Source organism: Colletes latitarsis, chromosome 10 (assembly GCF_051014445.1).
Source record: "Colletes latitarsis isolate SP2378_abdomen chromosome 10, iyColLati1, whole genome shotgun sequence".
Taxonomy (NCBI): Eukaryota; Metazoa; Arthropoda; class Insecta; order Hymenoptera; family Colletidae; genus Colletes; species Colletes latitarsis.
Window position 1 is genome coordinate 24,753,784 of NC_135143.1, and position 27,857 is coordinate 24,781,640.

General features: G+C 39.4%; 1 protein-coding gene and 1 long non-coding RNA gene across 3 annotated transcripts in view; both read left to right on the forward strand.

Annotated features, from left to right (window-relative positions):
- Nucleotides 1-27,857, forward strand: part of LOC143346682 (metabotropic glycine receptor) — a 144,565-nt gene that overhangs the window by 23,251 nt on the left and 93,457 nt on the right. For both annotated transcript variants that reach the window (XR_013080491.1, XM_076775018.1), the window contains exon 2: nucleotides 7,984-8,167. Coding sequence is in view for 1 of the 2 variants with exons in the window: in XM_076775018.1 (XP_076631133.1) it covers nucleotides 7,984-8,167 (184 nt within the window). In the remaining variant the exon portion in view is untranslated. The remainder of the gene's footprint in view (nucleotides 1-7,983; nucleotides 8,168-27,857) is intronic.
- Nucleotides 15,997-17,364, forward strand: LOC143346222 (uncharacterized). Its single transcript, XR_013080384.1, has 2 exons — nucleotides 15,997-16,269; nucleotides 17,203-17,364. It is a non-coding gene; the product is annotated as an uncharacterized LOC143346222 (long non-coding RNA).

Sequence of the window (27,857 nt, forward strand, 5' to 3'; positions counted from 1 at the left end):
TCGGTCTTGTTTATTCTTCGAACAACGTTCAGATTCGAACTTTTAATATTTCAACTTGAAAGTATTTTCAAGCCCAGATTTTCTATTCGAAACAGATTTAATGAATGATTCAACTTTACGCCCGATAAATGTGCAGCTTGTCTTTCCAAAACAGGTGCTTTTAAATCCATTAAACGTCACAGCGTCGTTCGGACCGAGAATAAAGATTTGCCTGTCAAATCAACTTCTTTCTTAAATCCAATATTTGTTTCGACAGTGGATCTACCAAAAATATAGCTTCGTATTTTTAGGTTATGCCCTAATTCGAGGCTTCACCATCGCACTGACTACAATTCCACGATAAAACGAAGTTGAAACATTCGTAACATATTCCCTCCTTCCAGGAAAAAAAAGCTATTCTTTCAAAGTTTCGTAAATTACGTTACCCATTGTGTCCCACTTCCTCGCGTATGCGCGTCACGTTTACCCCGACACACGTCTTTTTTCTATTTACTCTGGCCACTCTGGAACCAATTAGTATGTAAGTCACGATTATGATTGTATTTATCGATTACTACGGGCAAACCCAGGACAAAGGTGTCTCCACGCTACGCGAATTAATAGTTCCTGTCGACCACGTCCGATCTCTTTGAAAATCGGCAAGCAAATCCCGTTCGTATCATAAATTCAATTTCGTTGGATGTCCGGGGTTGCATCGAGCATCGTCGGGATCGCGGATCGTCCTTTTCGTGTCCGAACCGATAATCCAAGCACGTTCTCCTTCTAATTAATTCACATTACAGCGGGCAGCGCGGCATTTGCAAACGAAAGCAGCCAGTAAAAGCCCCGATCGGCTCGAAATGAGCGGCGCATTTCCAATTTCACGATAGGGCAACGGACAAATCCTGCTTAAGCTCGATGCACGTGACGCGCTAATATCGTTTCGTTATCGCTCGGCAAGTGACGTTGCGGAACGATACGTACGGATTTCTCCGCTCGATTCAGCCAATATGGAGGCGACGTCGCAACGTACGACGGAAATGAACTCGCGCGAAACGTCACGGCGGTAATACCGGGGGCCGCCTTATTGGAAATGCCACGCTCTAAACAAAATTTAGCTACCGAGTTCAACGCGAATGGATGTTTATCGACGCCTTTAGCGGCAATCTTCTCGCGACTCCTTCGAGTTCCGGCCGAATCAGAGACCGGATGTACCACGAAACCAACGAAGCGACCGACGACGCTGGAACCGTTGAAATCGACCAACGCTGATGTAAATACCTAAAGTCTGTTTAAGAATTATCGATAAATACGCTATGAACAAAACTGGCCTCCGTTCCTTGTATTAAACATTGCAGTACTTAATAGATCGGTTACGTTTGTGGCGTTAAAATTGCACGCTAGGCAGTTTTCAAGGATCGTCGAGCTAAATTTGAAATCACCCGATGAGGAAAAAATGAAAACCATCGACGCCACGTGAGATTCTCGTTCTCGCGGAAAAACAAACACGGCGAATATTTCTCGTTCGCGAAAAAATGGCGAACCGACCGTCGGCACTGGAACTCCATTAGCGACGCCTTAAATTGCATTTAAGCAAGCCGAAGAGCAGCTCGCGTGGAAACTTTGGTTTACATTTCCGTTTCCCGGCGTGCTCGAATTCCCCTCCGCTCTGGGCAACCGTTTTTTCCCCTGTTAAAGTTTCTTGTTCCGTTCCGAGAGTTCGCGATAACGAAAATTGTGTCCGAGATTGCAGGTAGGGATAAAAGGGGAACGGTTCCTTGGGAAAATGGGCAAACAGAATTCGAACGTCCTATCACATGACGAGTAAGAAAATTTTATTGATCGACGTTCGCGCGAATCGTTCACGGACGAAACATTAAGGGAGCATTAGTACCGCGTATTATGTTTTAATCATTTGTGCGACCAATAATTTATTTTCGATGCATCCTGTCTGCTCTGGTAATGACCGGATCATCATATTTCCATAATGCTCGTTTCATTTCCACGGTATTATATTACTGTTGTAAACAAATAACAGTCTACAATACGACTCCTCTAGTTTTAACCTAAGCAGAACACTTAACATTAGGCGCCAAGATATTGGCTATAGTAGTTCTAGTAACTAGTATAGAATTTTTCGTGTCTCTTGGAACCTCGAGAAGTAGGAATTTGAGAACAATTTCTTGTCTATCGTAAGATTTTCCTCTGACATTGTGTCTCATCATTAAAAGAAAGCGAGATATTAAAGTGGGTATGTTTGGCGGAACAACCTGTATATGTGCGCTAGTATAGTACTCAAGTCGGAGTGAACTCAATTGGCCGTTCAAGGCCACCTGTGACGCGTTATTTCCGCCACACCGTTTTCCTACCGTCTATGCCCTATCTCTGTAGACGCACACTTACAATGAAAGCGTTTAACTTGTTTCTCTCCGGTTGTAATCTGTTTCTGCAAAATGGTATAATTACACATTCTTGTTGCCCCGTGTGAAATATTCGTTGTAATAATTTGATCATTCTGCAGCTGTGTCTACTGATAATTAAAAACTTTTTACACGCGAGTCTTATACTTGTTTCTAAAAAAAAGAAGCATTGTATATTTGTGTTACTTTTTAGTTTCAACGCGAATTTGCAGAAATGTTTCGCCATGGTCTGAGAATATTTACGGAATAATTACTTGGTACTTGGCAGCCATTCTGGTCCGTGGTAATATCTAGGTCGACGTTTTTACGAATAATTGTATGTTTGTGAAATAATCCAGTAGTTCTGTAGTAGTTGAAACGTTTCCTTATTTTTATTGCTGATATATTTTCTCACAGTCGTTGTTTCAACTTCCTCTTAAATGTCACTTACTTTATTACGGAATTCGTGCCAAAGTTAATTACGTCCTAGGAAATATGCTGCAGCGTTCGCCAAGTTTCTTTTTCGAAAATGGTGGAAAATAAAGCGCGTGACGAGTATCGATTGTGTAATGTTTAGTTTATTAAAAAAATTAAAAAACTGATTCGATCGAATGAAAAGTTCGCAGGGTGTAATACACGGTTGCTTGTAAAACGCGACGATGAAGCATAGCCTCGTGAAAATTCGAAAATTTGGACGGTTGAAAATAGAGAACGCAGATAAAACGTGATTTACAGCTCGCGCTTTCCATAAACTTTTTAATCTCTAAAGTGCTTTATCGGCGAACGAGATAAAGTGTTTTATCGCGTTAGGCGGGACCATTACATTGCCACTAGTTTGTTTTCTATATCCTTGATAAATGTATACGCAGCAATAATAGTTTTTCGTTCGGTCGAATGAAGCAACTGGTTTCACCGGTGTCCCGTTTTGCGGATGAATCGTTTCAAATAGAATGGATCGAAAGGCCATCAATGGCCTCGATTTCCATTATTAACTTCTTTATCCCCGACTTATCATAAAGTCGCAGGAAAATATATTTGTTTGTATTTTCGTGCATATCAGATGATCTTCGTTGCAAATATGCAAAATAATTTGCATGACAGAATTCGTATACATCACGGAATATTCTAAATTTAAAAAAGAATTTGTTTGCGATCCGTGACACTCCATTGTTCAGATAATGTTCCCCTAATGCACAATTTCCGGGTTAACTACGAACAGTTTACAGCGTAATCAGATAATTTACGTATACGCTCGAGGCGAAATGTCAGGAGTCGAATCGGACGGAGGAAATGATCTTACAAGTTAGTTGAAGTCAGTAGTTTCCTCAACTACTTGTCTTTTAGTCTGTAAAAACATCCAACCTCTATGTAGCTCTTCTCATAATATAGCAGTCATTAAATGCTGTAATTAATAGTATATTATACCATGTAGAAGTCCTAGAATTTGTGAATTGTCGTTAATTGTCCTCGATTCCACGAAAAGCACCTCGTACAAGGTGATATGCCGTAATAAACGTATTTCCTTCACGTGGAAGTTATAACTGCTTTAAGATCCAAGGTTAACGGCTTTTCATTACGCAACCGGCTCGACTACGTGAAACTATCTTCCCGATCTTAGAATTTAGAAGTTATTACTATCTGATGAACCTGTCAGCTTTATGCAGTAATTACGTACGATAGATTCGAGGCAATATCAAAGATAGGTAGTAATTAACAGAGACAGAATTCTTTTCAATATAACACGTTATCGAGAGAAAATAATTTTAAAGAAAAATCTACATAAAGTGGTGGTCCCACCTTCTCGTATCAGAATTCCGATTTTCTGAATCTTCACAAAATCTTCTTTATTGAAATTTTACTTTCAACGCTGAAAACCCAAAAGGCATTTGCTCGTTTCTTTCTGATTGTTTACCCAACGCGTTCTTGCCAATATAACATAAGCATTCTTTCTTTTTCTTCTGCTTTTAATTCTGCATCTCAATTTACTTATATTTTACTTTTTTTTTTCTACCTTTTATCAATTCATAGTAATTCCCTAAATTATTACTTAGGAAAATATTGTTGAGAGTACTGTTTAAACGGCACCCGATAGCACCGCCGACTATTCATTTGGTAGAACGAAGCAACTGGTTTCAACGGTGTCCTATTTTGCGAATCGTTTCGAACGGAACGGATCAGAAAGTCCCTGACTTCCAATATTAACTGCGATCACCCGGCAGCGCAAACAAACGGCCATGATCTACACGCGGCGAGGGTTCGAAGCAGACGAAGGAAATAACCTTCGTCGAACCCGTTGTTTCGTCAGTCGCTTTCGTCTTTTCCTGTCTCCGATAACGGTCGTATTTGCCATGAGCTTCCGTCCAGGAAGAAATTGCTCGTCTTTATCGGCCGTGCTCCCCGGAATGCGAGAAATGTTATTTCCGCTGGCTGGCTTGACAGGGTCGTCTTCATTCGTCGATTTCGCGTTACGTTTCAGAGCGACGATAACTTTACGCCGGAAGAATCCTGACCTCCGATTCTCAATTGCCCTTCCGAGGCTTGACTGCTGATCGGTGCGTTTTATCGCACTCGTATACCCGGCAGTCGACGGCGAATTTCGTTCCAGAGACGAGGAAAAAATTCTTTCCACGGATAGAAATTCCGTGCAACGAACGATTATCTATCCGTTTACGTACTAAACAGACAGGTCGTCGGAACTCGCTTTCGAGGTAATCAATTTTGAAAGTTCGAGGAGTACGTCATTCATTTAGTTCTACTTGTGTTAACGTTTGTAAATATTTACGGCGGTATAGTACCGGCTGTTTCCCGTTGATGTTAAGACCTTCTAACTATGAGTTTGTATCAAATTATCGCAAGTGGGGAGGTACACCATCGGGGAGTACACTGATATGTTGCTTGCGCTGGAAGCTTGCGGCAGCCATGCTTCTGCTACAACTAAGTACGTATCGTGTAATTATCGAACTATTAGAAGGTGGTCGATTTTTACAAAATCCATTTGAGATTTCGTGGCTTCAAAGTCAAATACTTTCGACTTTGAATGTTAAATTCAATTATAATCGAAAGTACCTGTGTGCTGGTTTTGGAAAAGTTTCCGAACCGGTTCTGTAAAACGTAATAGATTGATCTGAGATTTTAGTGGTCTCTATCCACCGTGAAATAGTCCCTTTGAGAGTCGACGAAACGGTCTCAGTGATTTTAACATTATTGAAACGTCTTTTTCTTTATACTGTTCAGCGCCATCTTCTTAAATTTTCTCAGCTGTACCAAATTTCTTCTCTTTGAACTTTGCTTTCCTTCTAGAGAAGATGAAAATGCCAAGGATGGTTAGATCGGTAGAAAAGGAACGGTTTTCTACCTTAGAACGTGGACGAAACTCAAAGGGCGAATATTTGGCATAGTTGAAGAGATTTAGGAAGAGACGTACATTCTACCAAACGACAGAAACGAGGACTATCAGACGTTCGGAGGATTATAGAATCGCTGCGTCACTCGTACAAACTTCCGATTGATGTTTGAGAGAGATCATGACCACTGAAATCTTAGTTGATCACTTTTGTAGAGCCGATTCGGAAACTTTTTGATATCGAGTTCCCAGTCAGACAGCAGATCGCGCAGTATTTCGAACGCGGATGTTCGTTACGGGGAAATATATCAAAACTATTGGCAGCCATTAAAAAAGCATCGTTAGTTTTCGATAACCGCGGCTGGGGATTGGATCAAAATGATTAAAAAATTGATCGATTGCCAAAACTACACCGCAATCAAAAGAATCGAGGCACAACGAGACAAAGAATTTATTTGCCTATGGATTAACAGAAATTTAATATTTTAAATTTTATTCGACTTGAAGAATGCTGTGATGTATTTCACGTTTAAAATTCATTTTAAAATTTTATAAAAATTCATTTGCATTGTTGAAATTTCAAACTTTTCTACCGTGCAGTTTTTAATCTTTGCACTCTCCATTTACTCGTTTTTTTATGCTGTCATGGTGGAAATTTTTCCATTACGCTCGAGTCTTTTCAGAGATTGCTAACATTACTATTTGGCTTTTTTGGAAAATATCCCCGTATTTATCAGCTCGTTTGCTGTTTTCTCATCGGCCAAATATAACGTAGCCGATCTTTGGAGAACCTTCGTGGAAGAAAATTTTAGGAACGTTGACTGAGAAATTGCGTTTCTTCTCGGTGTGTAGCTCGGTTTGTGCGGTTTTTCGCGCTCTCTAATGGTAAATCCTTACGAAACCGTATTTTCGGTACATGGTCTTGGAACGGTCCGTGCCAGGAAATATATCTGGTCTCGGATCTGGGATACAACTCGTGCCGGTGAAAGATTTAAAGAGGACAGACATGAATGAGGAAATAGCGACTCCGGGGAAACAAGCTTCAGACGCGAGCGAGACGCGCTGATAGAGCGAGAACCCATCTTTGAATAAATAATGATCGGAACAAATCGAATTGTACTCTTATGTATAGTTAATTCTTGCCCCGTGGGAGGACCTTTGGGTCTCGGAAGATTTCAATTCGCGTGCCCGGGCACGACAATTTACGATGAAACTCGTATCGTCGCTCGACGAAAAGAAGAGAAACTTATTATTCGTAATTATTTTCCTTCGGGATTAATAAGTCCTGAGCCCTACTGTTGTTTCGCGTTGAAGTCTCCCGTCGCCACGAATCTCTCTCCTAGGGATTAACAAAAGTTAAATTATCCTTTTGAATAGAATGTCGCTGTGGACAGTGTACGGCTTTTAGAACCAGCGAGTCATTTGCGTTTTTAATTTTAATATTCGTTGCTTGGAGATAATCCTCTTCGCGTTTATCTCTTTCAAAATGTGAAAGCTTTTCATTAACTGTTACTGCGATACTTTTGCGAGCGGTTCCATTTAGATTCTGTGCATGCCATATTTTATGTTTACGCTTATTAAAATAATTTCTATTCGTACAATGGATTGTTTTATATCAAAAGTGTGTCTACTTTGTATCAGCTAGGAATTCCTACTTTTGATCGTAATCGTTAGTAGACGTTTTAAATATAGTATTTTTCAGTTTCCAAGCGTTTCTTCTTCGCTGTTATGGCTGTCTAAAAGATGTTATCTCGAACTTCTCGTACGTACGCTGTGTTTACATTTTAACAGAGCTTACTGTAATGTCATAAAACTTTCATGGTTCGGCAAGCATCTCAGCATCCCTTTGAACGTCAATTTTGTTCAACGCCCGCAGGAAGAGCTTACGGTTATAAAATATTGTCTGCAGTTGTTTGAGAATATTTTACAAAAATGTGACTCGAGAAACAGGAAGTAGATCAGGACTATAACAACAGTCGAGGTTTGTGTCGGGTTTGAAGTTGCACGGATGAAATTTTGTCCAAGCAAAAGAATGCTATACCGCTTCGTTTTATTTTCCTTTCCAATTATTCAATAGCAGCGATCGAAAGTCTGGTTAGGTCTGGGTTAGGTCGGATCACGTGAAAAATAAAAGGTAAGCAGATTTGAAACTACGATCGAGTCCGCGATCATAGATCACGACGCTCGTATCTTTCACGGGCGGGGGTGGTTCAATCTCTGCGTTGGGAATCTACTGACGTCTTTGTTTCCTTTCTTCCTTAGGTTTTCACACGTACACGCTGAACGAAACGACACACACGGAGAGAGAGGACGACGAGATCCTAACAGTGAGATACGAGGACGGCAGGTGGTCGAAACCCTACTACGATTGCGGCGGAGGAAATATCTGGATGCTGACCTACACCGTCCCTTTCTTCGGATACGTCAACGACACATACTTCTTCAAGTAAGTGAGCTACCCCCGGAATTGGCTTCGCTTACTTGTCTCTGAATTTCCGAGAAATATTCGCCAAGCGTCCGATACCAGTTTCGATGAAAGGACGACGTTGCTATCTCGTAGCAACCATTTTGGTACCCGGTTCTGCCCTGCTGTTCTTGGATTCTCTGTACCAAAGGGTTTCTTAGACCGTGACGCGACGAAACTTGGTCCTTTTGTTGTTTTAATTGTCCACGATAGCAAAAAGAAATGAATTTTTATGCAACTATTTCGTATTCGAATACTTGAGAAAAGAATTTTTTCGATATTAGTACATCGAAACATTCCATTTGTTTCGATCGTATGTGGTAAATCGTACATGCGACACGGGAGTTCAAAAGGCTAGAATTCTATCTGGTATGTTCAAGAACCGCGCTCGCAACGTTTTGTGATTTTCCGGTCGATAGGTCGAGTAAACGAATTCTTTCATACATATCAAACGTTCATGGTCGAAAATACGAGGAAAAAATTCGTTCGTTAAAAATGTTTATGTTACAAGCGATTGGCTGAATTTTCGGAAATAGCTAGAAACCGTTGCTGAAACTTTGACAATATCGTGGAAACAATTTGCACCGGCGCGTATAGTTTCGTAGGTCGTTATCGACGTTTTCCTTCTTTTGCTTGAAACACAAAACGATGGACGTCTGGAAAGTAAGACCATTAATTTGTGTAATAGAGACTCTGTTATATTGCACTTGGTTTTAATTTTTGCGAGGAATGAAACGGTGGCGCCAATTGGGAATTAAAACTTTATGGAAACGAGAGTGTTGTTTCACGAAAATTGTACTTCGGTCTAATTGCGTACTGGAGAATTTATGAACAATTTTCTATTATTTATGATTCGATGCATGGGTAGTTGTTGGGTGCGAGAATAAGCTTAGCGTGAAAATAATAGACCATTATTTTCATGCCTTTAAATCAATTGAGCTCCGTACTGTGCCAGGACCACGTGGAGTTATCCTGTTCTTAATAATTTGAAATATTTATTGCTCGTTCCCGGGCGAAAGTAATTTTCCGCATTCCTCTAGGGAATCGAAATCGATAAAGGTAAATCAAATACCTAATTTGATTTAGTCTATTCAGTTCAACAATATATGAAATATCATTATTACATTTAGTTACGTGGTTTCCAATTAATAGGAGGGCAGAAACGAAATTAATATTAAATTTTACCAGTGAGCTCCACGATTGAAAGTAACAAAAACGTTTTATAAAATAAATTCAAAGCAGTATTGATAAAAAATTATCATAAAATTCGATATTTACATTAATATATGAGAACAGGTCAGGAATGTCGGTGGCTGAGCTTTTTTTAAAGGGTTTGGATGAAATTTTTGTCGATGTCACGGCTTCATTGACGTCCAACGCGTTACAATTTTACAGCACATCCACGGTATGTCTACATATACGTGTTTTATCTTTCCACCGCGGGCCCGCCATCAATCAATAGAAACATGTCGAAGGAATATGCGCATAGAAAATGACGGTATTCATTTCCATTCGCTGCTTGAGATTAAATTGGTTTCCTGACTGATGGAAATTCGGATACCCGTTTGTAGCGGTAGCTTTGAGTTGTTTTGAAACGGGTTGATCGTATAACGTCGTACAGAATCGATGAATCTTGGAAATTTGAAACGTTAACCAATAGTTTAATTACTTTTAGGGAATGGAAATTATTTTCCATATTCAAGCAAGTCTCTAAAGTTAATTGTTGGATTGGCTGGTATTGAGAATTAAATTTAGTGGAAGAAAAATTATTTCAACGATACTTTCGACGTTTTGGCCTCGAAGCATGTCTTTTTAAAGAGTGTATATAACAAATTCGACAAAAATGGTATTTGCAGAAAATTGAAGGGGAGAAATAATATATTTATTAAATGTATCTGACATATCTTAAATGCACAAATTTTATTTGAAATAAGTCTGCTAAAAACATGCAACGAGTGCATCTTGTGCCCGTCGCTAGATACCTGTTATACTCTGGAATGAATTCCTTGGGCCAAATAGTGATTCGGAAGAACGCAGTCTTCGAGTTATGAGAAATAGCCAATCGTTTCATAGATCACGACTTCCGTATCATTACCCTGGCTATGCGAAAGATTTACAAGCTTTTGTCAGCAGTTTATGATTTAGGTAACTCGACTAAAGGCCATCTAGTATAGTTTTTCTTATAATATAACATCAATTTTAAATATATTTCTGACAATTTAATGGAATACATTTCCATGTAGATTTAAATAATGAAAAATATTTAAAGGAACACGATTTAACCCGAATACAAAGATTTATTCGGTCTGTGAACAGTCTGTCAATCCTTTCAAGCATTTTCCTGGAAATTTGTTGACGCTTGCGACAAATACTCTGGTTTTAGTCGTTTTAACTTTGTAATTTTCATGTCACTTCCCCAAGATTGAAGTCGTGTCAACAGTTTCACTTGGAACGTAATTTTTTATTTTTAACAGTTCCACGAATGGACTTTTAGAAAGCGTCCTGCTCAATATCGTTCGTTTCAATCAATACGTAGTCGATCTTACAATAATTGCCATTGGTAATTATCACCAAAGGTCGGTGAATGTCTAGTAAAATATCGTAACAAATACATCATCGGCCTTCATTTTGTTAATGGTACCGTTACAGGCTTCGTTTCAGAAAGTTTCTAGAACAAAAACTGCCGGAACATTCAGAGAATGTCGATTTTGTAACTTACAAAAACCGTGGTTTCAACAGACCGTCGGAATTATGATTCCGATCGTAGAGTTCGGAATATCCTGAACCGAATATTTACAGAATGCTGGTTTGCAAAAATTGGTCATACCTAAATTACCCGACGGCCATGTTGGAACACAACTGAATTATAAATTGTCTATTTAATCGAAAATGAATTTAAATTTGTTTTCAAGATGTTTGCGTAATTCCTAGCCAGCATTTTTTCGTAAATAATTGTTTCTTCTGGAACTAACTGCGGTATCGGTAGGTTTAGTGTTAATTTACTCAAATTTAGAAGAAAATGTTGGAAATTACTTTTGTATTGTCCGAAGAAATGTGAATATTTTGTTTGGTAATTAATTATAAGTAGAATTTCCCTTGTAAAGTGGTTATTCGAAGTCTTCGATCGGGTGTCAACGTTGGACATGGTTCGATTCGAACGCTTCCCAGCGCTGGGTTTTAAATTTACCTGTCGCTACATACAGGGTGTTCGGGTGATTCTAGAGGCCAAAATAAGACGAAAATCAAGGATACTAATTTCTTTATTGAGGCTTTATTACGAAGTTATAGAAACATTTCCACACAGTATATTTTCGGTAAGGAATTTTTTTCTCGAAACTGAGTAGGATTTCGGGGGTATGTCTGTTGACCAAAAATGCTTGCAATTGACCCCTGTAACTAAAAATAATTTTTCCAAAACGATTTGAAATTTTTATTTTCCGTCGAAAAATTTCACACCTTCTCGAATTTTTTTCTCGAAACTGGGTAGGATTTCGGAAGTATGTGTATTCACCAAAAATGATTGTAATTGACCCCCGCAACCGAAAATAATTTTTTCAGAATTAATTAAAAATTTTTTTTTTCGTCGAAAAATTTCACACCTTCTCGAATTTTTTTCTCGAAACTGGGTAGGATTTCGGAAGTATGCGTATTCACCAAAAATGATTGTAATTGACCCCCGCAACCGAAAATAATTTTTCCAGAACGATTTGAAATTTTTGAATTTAATTGTTAATGACTTTTTGACGAAGCCTCCATCAACAAATTGATATTCTTGATTTTCGTCTTATTTTGGCCTCTAGAATCTCTCATTAACATTTTTCCCAGGGGTGGCTGAACACCCTGTATGTCGTTGCAGAGTTGATACGGTAAAATGAAGGAGCAACCCTCTTCGCTGGTTCGTCGGCAGATTCGAGAATTCGGTTTGTTACGCTCTCAGACCGGTGGTATTTCAACCTCGCGTGACTTCCGGGCTTGAGCAGGGTTGATTGAAACGTGAGTGTGTCGGCTGCGGTTACGTTTCGTGTGTACCGCTTCATTCCCTCCGCGCCCGTATAACATCCGCCTACGCAAATTCCTAAATAACTGAGGATGTGGACGAAGTTCGTCCTTGTTCGTTACCGTGGCCGTAGAAATCTATTTTTCACGGTGTAGGGTGTTTCGTAAACCTGAGGAACCCACGCGATCTTCGAATTGCTTGGCACTTCGTCTTCGTCGAACCTGTAACAATTTCAGTGTTGATGATTCCTTCCTCTCAACTCGTTTCCTGTATACCTCCAGACACGAAAAATCATTTTTAACGATTAACGTGCACAGTGTTTAATAGACGCTTCAGGAACTTGTTATTTGATATTGTTTCGCTGGTAATTGGTAAACGGAGATGGTACGTAAATGAGGATAAGTGTTACAGTCGAGAAAGTATGTTTCGACATAGAAAAGTCGAATCGAAGGTTGACGTTATTAGACAAAACTCTTCGTTACGAGTTTTGTCGAGTTGTGCAAAAGGTGGCAACTCGATGCACTTTTGAGCTTCCATTCGTCGGACAGTGTTAACCGTATGTTTTTTTTTTTTTACAAACCGCAATGGATCCTGACTTTCGCGACGACGCGAAATGCACTCGTCGTAGTTGCCTCTTTTCGGTTTTCATTCTATACTCGATACTGTAATTGCTGCACCACGGAAGTGGGCTCGTTTTGCGAAAGTCACGTTCGAGGTAAAAGCTCGATGGAAGCGAGACAAGGGACGGGGAAGTTCAGAGTGAAGGACCATTCAGTTTAGGGGCGATACACAAAGCTAAAACGTTAATGGGAGGTGATAAAATAGGTATTCGCCAGCATCTATGGTTCCGCTATTATCAGGAAAGCTTTTGCCGTTTCTTCCGTGAAAAATTAGAGAAACATATGTTCAAGAGTTGGGGGAATTTCCTCTAAATTAACTTTCGTTTGTAAATTTATTAATTTCTAGCTCTATCGATATTTTATATTTCACCATCGAATTCTAGACAGTTAAAAATTTTGTTTCGCTCACTTTTATCAGAGAATTGACATTCATTGAGTTCAACATCCTATTTCCATCTTTGTCGCATCGATCATCCAGCGGTGTCCAATTCCCACGCAATAAAACTTGTCAGCGACGAAACGTCGGAACCTGTGACACTTTCTAAATAAATAAAAACAATTCTTTTCTAGAGTTCCGTAACCGTGCACATTCTCTCTAAAGTCCCTAGTATTTTGTGCTGAATTATCGCGATCGCATAAAGAAGAACTGAAGTTTGGATGGGAGATCAGCGAAGTAACAAAAAAATGGCGCGCAGCCGCGAAAATTCGCACCGGTTTGAGAAACACTGACTTAAAGTATCTCGGACCGACGAGTGGCGAGCCGTTAATCTCGTCCCTTCCGGCCCAGCGTGAGCAGTTAAAGATGGTTATGAAAATTTTACCACCGAATATAACAAGCGTCGCGCGTGTTCCGTTATTTTATGAGAAGAACGATCGAACGAAAAATCTGCATTGTAAATCGGAAGTTTAATAATTCCAGCCGGCGCGGCGCGGCGGTTCGGTAATAAGATTTCACCTGGTATTTCCGACGTCGCTACATTCATGACGATGCAGCCCTAGAGAGATTCTCACAGAATGTGGCTAAACATGTCTTGGCAAGCGGCCAGTTTTGTTGCATCTCTCGCAGCTGTGCCGTCACTTATAATCTGTTGGTTTTATTCGTCGCGATAACTGGCGATGGCGTAACGTTGCACCCAAATCAACAACCGTCTAAAACGTAAGAAGCTGTCTCTTCGAGCAGACACACATTTTCTAACCGCACGTATTCGTGCGATCGAGCGATTCTTAAGGGATTTCAAATACTCGTATGCTCTTTAAAGTCGTAATTTGTTTGTGAACGTTTCGCGTTTGGTAGCGCGGGAAAACTAGAATATGTATCTTCGGCTGTCATTAGCGTCGTCGTTAATTAGGGGATTCAATTGTTCGACATCGAAAATTTTGCTTAATGGCTCTAGAGAGCTTATAATTTTTGCGACGCGCGGAACGTGCGACTGGCAATAAATTATCGCAGCTACGGGCGAACAATACCCAACAGCACGGACATCATTTGCGTATTAACGGAAGTAACAGTAGATAATCGAATTTTGGTACATAATCTGCGTAACGTTTATAACTTTTGCTCTCAATATGCCGCGATTTAACGAGCAATTTAAATCACTTTCGTAATTAATTGTTTTTGCTGCCCGGAAAGGTTGATATTAAAATTCAATAATGATACAATTTTGAAGGTATAAAAGCAGCGAAGAGAATTATATCTGGGAAATAAATCTAAACGAGGCTTGAACCTGTGCCAGAAACAATATCGAACCGGTTAGGAAAAAAGTAGGTGTTTATATTAATGCACAACACGTTAATACGTGATACGTATCTATGGAGAAGCGTCTATTGTACCTTCGATTAATTTTATTTATTCGGTACGTATGGTAGATACATTTGTAAAGAGTTATTGGAGGTAGAAATCGATCAGTTGTATCGAAACGGTGGTGAGGTATGAATCTTTGGCGTATCAGCCGCGTAAAAAATGATAGGTGATATTTCTACCTGATACTAATCAATTGTAATTAATCACCGACCCGATAGAGAGTCGTTAGGTTCCATACACGGATCGTGTCGCTAAATTAAAATATCTGATGGCGAATTTAACGTTGATTTATAGCGATTTTTACAATCGTATCGGCTGACGGTATGTTATTTAATCGATATTCGCTGTGTATGCGGACATTTCGTTTGCAAACGCGGCTAGCGTGATTTATTTAATTGTCATCTCGCAGATGCGTCGCTGCAACGTGATTTGTACGGAAATATTAAACAGTCGCAGAATTCGCGACTGAGTTACGGACAGGGAAAATAGTAGTATAATTGGTCCATTTCCGATATTTTGTTAAAACGCTAAAAAACAAATCGAAAATGTTTCCGATCGACTGTCGTATTCTGTTTATTAAATAATTCAATGTGTTCGAAACAAAGGAGGTACATTTCCTTAGTTGTTTTAAAAGTTACTTCGAAGACGATAAGGTTTAACTATGAAAGAGTTCGTACTTCGAATTTGCTATTTTTGTCCATTGATCGAAACTCTATGCGGCGATTCGTGTAGGGCAACCTTCTCCCGTTATATCACTTATTGCATCAGTTGTCCAAAGAATAAAAGAAATTCTCCGAACACTCAAGAACAGATGCAATCTTTGTAAGCAGCTAATTATAATATTATAACCATTATTCAGCGGACGATGGACGTAATCGTTATCGATGATCAGCCAAGCTAGTGCTAGAGTATGTTCAAATCGATCTTGCTAATCTGCGGAAGTAATTAAGCGTTCGATCGTTGAGTTTTGTCTCTTGGAAGAATTTACTTGGTAATTTCATCGGAATTCGTTCCTTTATTGGAACATCAAAAGTTGCCTAATTTCACGAGAAAGAGAACATCTTCGTTCGACTTTTTCCTCGGGAGTTTAAAGAAAAACTAAGTTTATATTAATAAACACGATTAATGAGATAAAAAATAATGTGGTGGAAAGTGTCTCGAATAGTTTGTGTTTTGTGTCGATTTAAAGGTGCGACGATCAATTTGAGTAGCCCTATACACTGTTACCTAACGTTGCAAGGCTTCGTAACGTGATATAACTGATATTCGTCGGTTGGCAATTATGTATGCAATCTTTATTCATCGACATAATGATTGCCCCCACGATGCAACTTCTGAGAAAATAGGATAGTATGTATATAAAGCTGACTTCATCTCTCGATGATTTAAGGAAAGATGCTTAGCGACTCGAGATCAGTCAGGTTCTGGATCGTAGCTTGTTAGCAGAGGAATATCCAGGATGAAGCGTTTGTTTCTGATAACCTTTCTACTGTCGATGTTAGGGTATTGTTTATCGTCAACTCTGCCACCGGTGCCTAGGATGTGTAATTCTAATGTCGCATCTTCCATAATAAGTCCTCCGCTGAGACCGTGCCCTACAGGCCAAAGACCAGATTCTAACGGGATTTGTAGAACTATTATCAACTAAACGTGATGCCTTGATCAGGTGGGTGGAAACCATTGTTGATATTCGTTTCATTCATATGTATAAGTTATCGCCTGGACGTTTACTCAGAATCAGGGACTCTATACCGATATACAGGCTCCTTAGGATAAAGGATTTGTCTAAAAAGTACATTCTAATAACTTCTCTATCGTTGGCTGTTATCTTCATTTCATTCTAAGATCAACTGCCTGATATTCTGTTTCTACCCGTGACAGTTGGCGATCAGAAAGAAAAAGTATAATTCGTATTAAATTCATCTAATAATTAATTTCTGTCGTCGAAGAAGAATATTTCCATAAATCTCATTCTGTTCGAGAACTTAGGATGATTGGAAATTTGGATAATAATGGTTTATATAATGGCAGCTCCAGTATATACGTATCAGTCCCGTTTGAGAAATATCGCATGTCGCTTTCAAAGTATAAAATCTTATTTTTAGATATTTACGTATCCGATTATATCTTTTTGGTAAGAGATAAGAACACTTCTCATGGTATATTATAAAAATTAAATATCTTATTTAAAGACAGTGGTGAAGTTGTTCGAACGACAAATAAACAAACATTTTAACTTGGAAAAAATATATTTTATTGTCTCGTAAAAGCTGATTTGTATTTTGTGATGTGTATATATTTAAAAAAAATTGGTTACAGTATCAAGTAGGTATAATTCACAGTAGAAAATCCTCGATCTTCGTATGTCTCACTCTTTTTTCTTTATTTTCGTGGTATAGAATCTTGAACTTCTCTTTCTATTTCAAGAAACGTTCAGGGGTTTCATCTATTCCATCTGCTATTTCCTTTAATTCGAATTTGTTCTTGCGTTGTTTTAATTGTTCTTGAGTGTTTAATGCAGGTTGAATAACAGAAGCAATCGTGGTCTTTTTCTAATAATTTGTCGCGTGTGTACATGAACATACTCTTCTGATTTCAGGTGATAAACGAATCAACTAAACCTGGAAACCAAGGGGCTCTGTGTTAACAATAAACAAAGTTAGTTTAACAATTATTCACGACGGATGTCAACAATAAATGTTAACTCAAATAAATCTAAAATCTAGAAATTGGAAATAAGAAATTACTACTTTAAATAACATTTCAGCCTTTTATTGCTCACCACGTTATCAAAGATTTTTCTTTATCTGAAACAACAAATAAACTATGCACGATTTCACACACCAATATAAGTAAAACCAATTACTCAACGATTAAATTTTCTTGAACTAATCGTCAATGACTGCTCTCCATTTGCCATTCTTGTCTTGCCTATATATAATGCCATTTTTCTCGCATACTACATTGATTCCAGCGATGATTTGTCTTTTGACTCGTCTTTTGACATTACCCTCGGGTTCATTACAGTTTTCTGGATCCAGGTTCACCGCGTTGTCCGTCGACTCGTTAAAATCTGATGTCTTTTCCGCCATTATATTTGTATTTTGCTATTCTGTTGCGATTTTGTTTTCGTAAACAAGTAAATCTTTGGTTTTAATCTCGGTATATTTGTACTGGTCGGTCGAAGCTCTTACCGTCTTCGTCTTTTTGCTACTGTTTGCTCTGTTTCGAGTACTTCGTTAACCTTTTGCTCTACTTTCCCGTTTCCTTTCCTCGATGTTAGAACCGATTCTTCTTTCGCGTCGCTCTGAAATATGGAGATCGAATCGTTTTAACGATCCAAGCAATTAATCACTCATTTTTACAAGCATGTCTTAAATATAAAATGTCAAGATGTCCTGGACTCATTATTGAAAAAACCTGTTCCTGAAATTTTTCATTTTACAATTTGTACCCCGCTAAACACTGATTAACTTTTGTTGAAAAATCGTGACGATAGTTAAATGACACACCCAGAATAGTCAAATACAAATCTTATCGCTTTTCGCTTAAGAATATCCCAGTGATTACTGATTTCTAAACCCATTTGTCTTAATAGTTTCTTACTTAACCCCGATACTTGTCACGCGTGTAAAAGACGTGGCACAATTTTTCTTAAGACCCCCTAATTTGAATATCTTGGTTGCAAGAAAAATAAAATTACACCGAAACTGCAATCTCGAAAATTCACGTTACCATTTGCGTTTCTCAAAATCGTCTTTAGGAAGAAAACTAACGAATTATTTTTTTGTCATAAATCTTTTACGAGTGATTCAATGTGACGTCGCGTTAATTGACCCTGCAAAATGCACAATATCAAGCACTTTTTTATTTTCCATAAATGGGAACAACCCGTCCGATCAATGGTTGGTCTATTCTACTGAAACTTTAATTAAACCTTTATGCCCATATTCACACGATACTTGCCACGATCTCCACGCGTTCGTGCGAGCAGATTTTGCTGTAGTTTCCTATCGCTAGATATAGTAGACTGTTGGTCTGTCAATCGTTGGCGAACGTTGTCTGGTTATCGGCTAGAAATTTTATCGCGGTCGTAAAACTGACGCGTGTCAAACGACGGAATTTCTGGATACATCGAGGCCACACACCGATTTCGTATCGAGACATCAATAATCACCGAGTCGAGATCGGTAAACATCATTTTCGCCGGACATCCAATTCGTACTTCGACGATCATCCCGGCGATTCGGTTTTTATATTTATACGCAAGTATCCGGTAGAAATCACTGTCGATCGTACGTGCACTGGTCTCAACTATCGCGTATTCGCGTGTTCGTACGTCGTTCGGTGTTATTAATCGAAATCTGCTGGTCTCGTTGACAGAGGGTAAATTTAGTCTGTGTATTTTACAATATTAAATTCGTCGTATGCCTCGATACGTTATTACTGTTAAATTTCTCGAGTATTTGTTACGTTTCTTGCGCGCTACCGGTGCACGAAATATCGTGTCAGAGAGCCCAGTTAACGAATTACGAATAGAATCCGTTAACTCCCCTCAGCACGATAACTCGTTTAACGATATAAACCTCGAAACTGGGAGGTAGCCTGTTTGCAGTGTAATTCAATTTTTCAGCGAGCCAGTCACGCATATCGACGTCCATGATAACGTTGATACATTTCACGATTGAAAATCTCCACGAACGAATTAATTTGCAATATTATCTGCAGAATTTATTGCCACTTCGCGACGCTTGATTTTCAATTAATTTTTGTTTACCGTTTCGACGAATGGAAAGGTCTTTGTTTACACAGAGTAAGTCGCGAATCGACGTCACGACGTTAAAGCTGACAAAAAAGAATATCCATTAAATAATTATGTTTTTATCGGAATGTTAGAAGAAAGCAGATGTAAAAGAAGTTAGAAAATCTCGTTTCGAGTTGGAACGAGATACGATGCTTGCATTTACTTGCAACATTTACGATCCGCGGTAATTAATACTTGTTCGAGTCGTAAAAACTTGTAAACCGTAGCACGTAGTGCTACGTTAAGTGGTTATTTCAATTTTGCGAATCTCTAACAGGTATTGCGTTGCCTACATCTTTCAACTCGTGTGACCTGGAACACAAATACCAGGGTAACGGTTTCCACCTATCATAAATCGAGCCGCGTAGTACTACGTCGTCGGTTTGGAAGCCGCGAGAACCGGTACTAAGAAGATATACGGACGCATATCCGAGGAGGAAGGTCGTTGCAGTCGTCAAGTTTAATTTCACTGCAGGCTTAGTTTTACTGGGGACGCGATAAAAGCTTCCAGCTAGCCAATAAACCAGCGGGAAGAATGATCGTCTAGCGTTGCTGGTTGCACAATTTCACCGAGGATTCTCTCCGTTGGATCTTGGGCTTTGGATCCTTTTTCGATGCGCATAATATCGCGATATTACGACTACGGGGGTAGTCTTGCTTTCATGAAGTTCACCGCGAAACGCTGCATCTTCGATGAGTCCGTCCAGCTAGATTTACTGTTTATTTATCGCGTGTCTATCGCGGCGAGATTATCAATATCGCAAATAAATCGCGTGTGGCAGATTTAATTTAATCGCGAACGCGTATCATGTTTTATAGCACGCGTTATTGGCTCGTCGTGGAGTATTGGATTATCTATAGCGATTGGTTACGCAAGTTTATAGCAGTCAGGGTCGTTTATTTTATCGAAGAATTTAATGATAGAATTATTTACGTTGGTAGAAATCCATATTCGAAGTTTTTTCAAGTTGAAAAATTTACTAAACTTTGTTTGAATGATCGCAGTATCCGTTTGCCAAAAATATGTCTCGCTATGGAATCTCATTTTTCGAGACTTCGTCTTTCGGGATGCTAATTGGTTTACCGGGCAAAGTGAAGCGAGTCTAGTTTCGACCAAACTTTGGACAGATACGCCGCCTAACTGAGTTACCGATGCGGCCGAGGGTCTGAGAAAATTTCGACAGAAACCGCGCAATTGGGCTTTTCTCAAGGCCTCTTGTTGTTCGAGGGCACTTTGTTAGGCGGCTACAGTCCCGGTGCTCGGAGAGTATACGTAAATGTGTTGTCCCATAATTTTGCCGCTTTGATGTTCCGCTCTCCAACGAAAATGTATATTATGCAGGCGCGGCTCGTTGTGGAACCGACGAGCATGCGATTTGCTGGCCAAAAGTGAGCAGGAATGATGTAATAAGTTTTATCCGTACGACGCTTCGTTTGCGAAAAGCTCGACTTCAAATATGTGTTGGCGCGCTCAACGACAACGCGTTAGCGCGCACACGATTTCAAAGCGACTTCTCTCCGAAACGAGGAGTCGGACGAATAAATTTCATTCCGTACTTTCGACTATTTTTACTACCATTATACCACGAGAAACTTTTCAGACGTTGCATTCATTAACCAATTTTATTTCTTTGCGTTCGTGGTTTATTCGATCCTTCCATATCAAGTTCTCTTCAGAAATAAAAATATACATCGAATTTAACACTACGAAAACTAGTTCCTTATAGGTATATTTTCTCGTTAGTCAAGGTATCTAACTTTTGAGAATTCGTACTGCAATCGTCACGGGACACGTTCCTATTAAATAAATAGTTCTCCGACGCTGGGTGGTGAAATAGATTCTGTTTGGGCGGATCACGGGTTCGTTTAAATTTGCGCGCCGATTAAAAGTTGCGTCGCGTTGAAGAAATTTCGGGATTTTATCGGGTCCCTCGACAGGAACCCTCGTCGTCCAATGCCATGAAAATATTTTAGCCGTGGCACGTGGCTCGTCGAGCACTTCTCGATGAAGTTTACTTGGCGGCATACTTTCTCCGAACCATTTAATTAAAAAGTTGAACGCCAGGGATACGATAATTTCATTATAACTCGTTTCACGTACGGAAGCCTGGTCGTCGCGAAACCTACAGAACGATTCCTATAACCGAGTTTCGCGAGCCTTTTTTACTTGTGCTTTGATTTTTTTCATTATACGAGCCGTTCGTTGGGAAAATCGTGAAATTTCGGCATTTTTAAATGTTGTTTCGTTTTCCAATACTTTCGATCGTAAAAAAAAAACGAATCGTAAAATTCAGAAACGACGTCGTTCCCCTAATTTTGCCCTTGTTTGACCGGGATACGATTATAATGGTTGGTAAAAATATATGTGGAACGGTTGGCGATTTTGCGGTGCCATCCTCGCGCAATTTACCGCGACAATTTTGTTTCCGACGCTCGAAAACTGTGTTTCTGTGAATGCAAATTTGTTTCGTGGATCCTTTCTGCTTGTTTCTCTCGACCTTTCGCGGCATCTCGTTCGCATTTGCGTCGCCGCTGGCTCGAGAGAAAACGGGCTGAATTTTTATTTCCCGGCGGTCGGCCAATTTTAGTTGGGATTTGTTTGCAGAATGTACGAAAACCTATACCAGAAACAGAGAATTTGCGACTTAAAGGCTCTGCATACATTTCCAATTAAATATCTCATACGGTCGTGAATTATACATTCTCATACGTTACTCAAACGAATCAAAAAGATCGATCGAATGTTTATCGGGAATTGTTTACCTATAAAACTGGAGGAGACAAAGTGCCCAGGTATCATTTTTCGTCGTTCATTGAGTCGTACATTGTCTAATTAGTTCCACCGATCGCGTGTTTTTACGTGATTCGGTAAAATCCACCTGTGGCACGTTCCACAGCTTTAGTCACTCGTTCCACCCTCTTTGAAACGTGTTCGGGTCGATACGAAAGAATACATAAATTTTGTTTCTCGACGCTGTGTGATACACGCGCGTGAAAACAATGAAAATCGCCAGGCTATTACAACGATGTTCTTTATTATTATCAAGCACGTGGCGCGTACAACTTTACGAGGTATCCCAACATTCTCACAAATGCTCGATACACCAACGAAATTAAAGCACGCGGTGCTACGTTTTCACCCCTTACAATATAAAGCACACAGTACTCTGCTACGAGAGTGTAACTGTCACAAAGCAAAACGCTTGGTACACCGCTGCAACGTCTCCTGATTCTTATTAGTTGATGCACGTAGCACTACGTGTCCATTTTTTGGAACTTGAAACACGTACCGCGCGGTTAACGACTTGCAACTTTTGCGCACCCTATCAAAACGTCGACGTACGGGCTCGCGGTTGTTTCCAAATTCTGAAAAAATTCGGAGGTTCACGCACGAAATTAATAAGAGCTCGTCAAAGAGGGCACGACGAACTAAAGCAGGAGCTGAAATCTCGTGTACAATTCGCGACAAGGGGGTCCCGCGTATTCTCACGACGAGCTTAGCTTTTCTCTTTATCGGGTCTGCGATTACCTCAGTTGGCTTACACGATTCCGCGAAAAGCCGTGTGAAAATCGGCAACTGGCGCTACGTAATCGTAGCGTGAAATCGATAGAAACGATCTCTTTTCCTTGGTCGACGTAGTCGTTCGCGATTTCGTAAAAATACTTTACGAGAAACGCGACTGGACGAAACTCGTAAAAAACTTGGACGTTTGATACGGTTTCGTTACGGGCGTGTGAATATTTAACCCATCATCGAGTGAAAGATCAAAAGTCGAAGCAGCGAATCTTTTACAAGCACGTGTTGTAACTTTATTTCTCTTAAAAATAATCGTTAAGGTAAAAAGTTTATTTCAAGTTTAATATTATTTTCATAATAATAAGGTAAAAAATAGTCCATGAATAACACCATAAATGGTATTTATAGAAAATTCGCTGCTTTCTTAATTTCATTAATTTGCATAAGAGTGATGAGTTTTATGATTTAAAATTCCCTTGAAATTCGATAAGAATTGCAATTTCGAAACTATAAACGTTTTATCGCTATCGAACACATTCGGTAAAAATTCTACGTCGATCTAGGAGTTCGAAATTGGCTATTCTACCTTTATATTGTTTCTCCATTCAGCGGTCGTTACGAAACGTACCAGGTATCTTTCTCAGCCGTTCGCCGAGCCATCGTGCTTTAATTTCTGCGGAAATTACCTTCCACCTTACGTACAAGAAGCGCCACGATATCTCCAATTAAAGCAATCGAATGCCTCATTAGCGAGAACCATCCTCTCCGTTTAATTCCTTGTACCAAGGGGCCAATTTTCGGCGATTAATGCTGCACTTTGGTCGTTCGCGATGGACGTATTACTACGTTCCCGGCGAAGATCGTTCGTTAGATGAATCTTGGAAGCCATGAGCCGACGTTCCGTGCCGGCGAAAATGGTAGAAAAACGGGACGATGCTCGACGCTTTAATCAACGACTTTTAATGAACGAATGGAATTCGCGTACTTTTCTGTTTAAACGCGACCGTAATGGGCTTCCGGCATTCGAGATCCGCAAATCTGTGCCGTATGTAAATGACACTGGCGAACGAAGGGTCGAGGGATCCGAGAGGAGGGGGATTTTAATTTTCTTCGTAGGGAACTTGTTTTCCATCTCGGACGAGTCGACTGATTTGTTTCGTCCGGCAAACGAGAAATAATTGCCTGCTTAGGCTACAGACGGCATGGCTAGGAAAGGGTTTTTCAACGCGAAAATTACGTTTAACTTGACGAATTGGAGCAAGAGTATTCCTGGATGGGACGAGGGATTTCTGTCGGATGGATAGCCAAAGTAGCAAACTTTCCAAGCTGCGTTCACAAACTGAAATCCTGCTGCATTTTTGAAGCGGATATAATTCGATTAATTCAGGTAAAAATATGACTGTTACTTGGTTTCGAGAGTAATCCCATTATTTGTTCACTATCGAGAAATTTGAGATTCTCTTCGAGCTTAGTAGAGTTCGTGATTCTTCGGAATAAAAGAGAAAAAGATGTAGAAATCGATCAGAGAAATACTCGAAGAAATAAGTAGAAAGAAACGACGAAGATGAACTATTGTTTAATGTCTTAAGTAAAGGTATTTTCCTGTTTCATCTGGATTATATTTTCCGAATGAGACATTCGTCCAAGACAGTTTCATTTTATTTTATATAGGAAATATTTTCTGCTTCTTATTTCGTTATACTTTTTCTTGATAATAGCGAAACAATGTCTTCTCCTCGGACTGCAAATACATTTTCCGCAATATCGTTTACAGGACAATGAAAAATTACTTTTTCAGTCACCGGTTCGTTTCTTCTTTTACTTTGTTTGAATTTGCAGATCGGGAAGTCGGTTTTGATCGCGCGATAAAATAAATAACATTTTCACTCGGCTTCGAGACCATCTGATATGTTTAAGTTCTCGCACGCTTTTAACTGAAAACGCGCGCGATACATTTTGCATGGGATCACGGTTCGAAAAGTGAATGAAAGTGAAACTAGTCCCCCGACGATCACGAAGGATGACCATTTTCGAACGCTGTCCTTTCGTTGCTCGCATTTCACCTGCACCGTAAGTGTTACTTGGGGCATTAACGGAGAAGTTTAATGATTCTCGCGCCGATTGGCGGTTTGCCTGAACGAGGGGAATTAACATACTTGATGCTCGCTCCCTGTAACCGCTGGTTTACCGTGTTCACCGCAGTTCGACGTCCATATCGATTCCACGTCCACGAGAATTACGAACGTCGTTTTGTTCGCCAGCGATTCTCCACGGGCATGTTATCTATACAGAATCCTTCTCAGTCGTACGACAAAACAAATATCCTTTTTAATTTTGTATTTCTTAAACCCTCGACTTCCAATTGCTTCTTCGTGCGACGGTTTACGCGATCGTTAAATGCGTTTCAGTTTTATTATGCTATCCTTCTCTGTAAATTCTCGAGGCAGAATAAGTTGACAGTGCGATACGACGTTTCCTCGTCTAGTTTTCCATTAAAAATATTTATCTTGTCGAGCGAGGGATAAAAACGAATTTAAAATATGAAACTTCGCAGAAAAGCAATATGATAATATCGCTATCGTTAATTATTTTCCTTTCAACGATCGTTTATTTTGTAATTATTCGTCGGTGAGTCTGCATAAGAGTCCAGCTCGCGAACATCGTGGTTATTATCATTGAAATATGGAATAATTTAAGGACGAGCAACGAACGAAATAATTGAACCGTATTTGCTTGGTTCGATCGAGTTTGGAGGAACGTCTAGAGAATTTGGCGGTTCCATGCGTTCGTTCTTAATCAATGTTGCGCGTTTGGGCTTGGAATATATCGAATTTAATTATCGCCAGGACGAATTGCTCCTGTCCGCCACGACACAGGACGAAATCAAATAATGCCCTAGGAAATTTTTTGGGACGTTGACGTAAATGAAATTACAGAATTTCAATTTGAATTTCGAACGAATGTCCCTTTCGAATAAATTGATTCCGCGTTAATGAGGACAACGGGAGCGACTCGTCGAAAAGTAAGATTATATTTTGAGCTCTGGAATAATTTATTTATCCTTATTTACTAACAAGTTTAGTAAAATTAACCATTTCTTGTATCTCTTGTTTCGTTTAACTTGTTATATATTATTTTCTGTCCTTTCAGTAGTTCCACTCTTCTCAAACATTAAATTATTTTTATATTCTTCCAACCATCCAACGTTACCTTATCATTCTTTTTCTACCAAATAGTTTGGCGTATCGTATTTGCAACCACATATTGCACGCATTCTCTCACCCTCGTTGGACGAATATTTGTTCTCGTCGTCAAAATTCCAACGCCATACTCTGGCTACTAATTTCAGTTCTCCGTTCTCGCTATAAACCTAGTTTCTGGTCATTCGAGTATAACTGTTGCCAATTTTTAGCGTGGAAATGTTTAATTATTCCGCTCCTTCGAGTCTTTGACTACTCTACTTTTTCAGCACGGACATTTTTAAATACAATTTCTCTTTTGGATACATTTATACATCTAGCTGGTTCTGGCGGTAAATTATCAAGAACAAAGAACGTAGAAAAAAAATTGAATGGAATGGTTTCATTTCACGCGGAAAGATCTCGCACAGAGGGAGCATTTCATGAAACATCCTGGAACGTCATCATACGCGAGAAACTGAAGTCTTATCGAGAAATCTCTTTTGTTTCCGGGGACACAAGCCGCGTCATTTAGTCGCGAACAAATATGAGAAATATTCGTTGGATTAACCTTTGTATTTCCCTTTGAAAGGACAGTGTAGTCAGTGAGACTCACATCAACCGTCGAAACATAAAATATTTCCCATCAGCGAAAACATTCTTAGTACAATCTGGACTCGAAGAGATTTTAATTGGATGAAATTCAGATTTAATATAAGTTTGACACAATATATCGATTCCCACTTTAAACTCACAACTTTTACACCGGTTTCGTAACTTCGTAACTTCGATTTATGGGAGGAAAAACCACTAAATTCTGCTAGAAAGGGTTTTATAGAATACAGAGGTCCTTAAACCGTGTAAAGTGTTCTGTTACGAGACTCGCTGTTTATAAGGGAGTTAAAATTTTACTATGCGTAAATTGATTTTCAAGGAAGATATTGTTGCTTTTCCTTCGCGGAATTTCTTCTATAAATATTATACGCTGACATCAGCAAGGAACTGATTCGAATTCTGAGCACATATCAGGCTTGATTCTATCGGGATGGCTTCAGTCGCAAATTGTTTCGAGATTGACGAGACGGATAAAGGCTTTCAAGAACACCGACGAGTCCCACGTTGAATTATTGCCATTTCTCATGCTTCTGCTTTGAGAATTATAAATTTGTTCCGTCAAGATTGCAATATCCGTAAGTGTTTCCTCGCGACGATTACATTTGCAAACTTTTCGAAACCAAAGATATACTGGATGTTTCGGAAGTTGCGTTTTCAAACTGTTCTTCGTTTTTTAGAATTCTTTGAAGGACGATAACCCGAACAGAATAAAATAATGATTATTACGGACCAAAGGATCTTATCAGTTTTTAGAATTTGATAAATTCGCGACTTTTTAAATATCCTGGCACGAGAATCGCGAGGCAGACGCATCGATTAAATCGTAAATATTCGATTGGCCAACGTTTTAACAGCTACGATAAAAATTGAACGCCGGTTCTTGCTGATTCAATCGTAAACCTGATTCGTATCATCAAAAGAGATATCGTTCGCCTCGCGTTTTTATAGAGAATATAAATCAAAATAGCAAGATTTACGACGTTATCGTTGCCACGCAAATACCATTATTCACCTCTTTCCTCAGAACCTTTCGCCTTTCGTTCCTACGTGAGGATTTCTGGCGCGCGAAACGCGAATGCATAAAATGCAGTTTCGTGTTGACGTGTGTTTGAAAAATGCGATCGTTAACGTCGTATTAA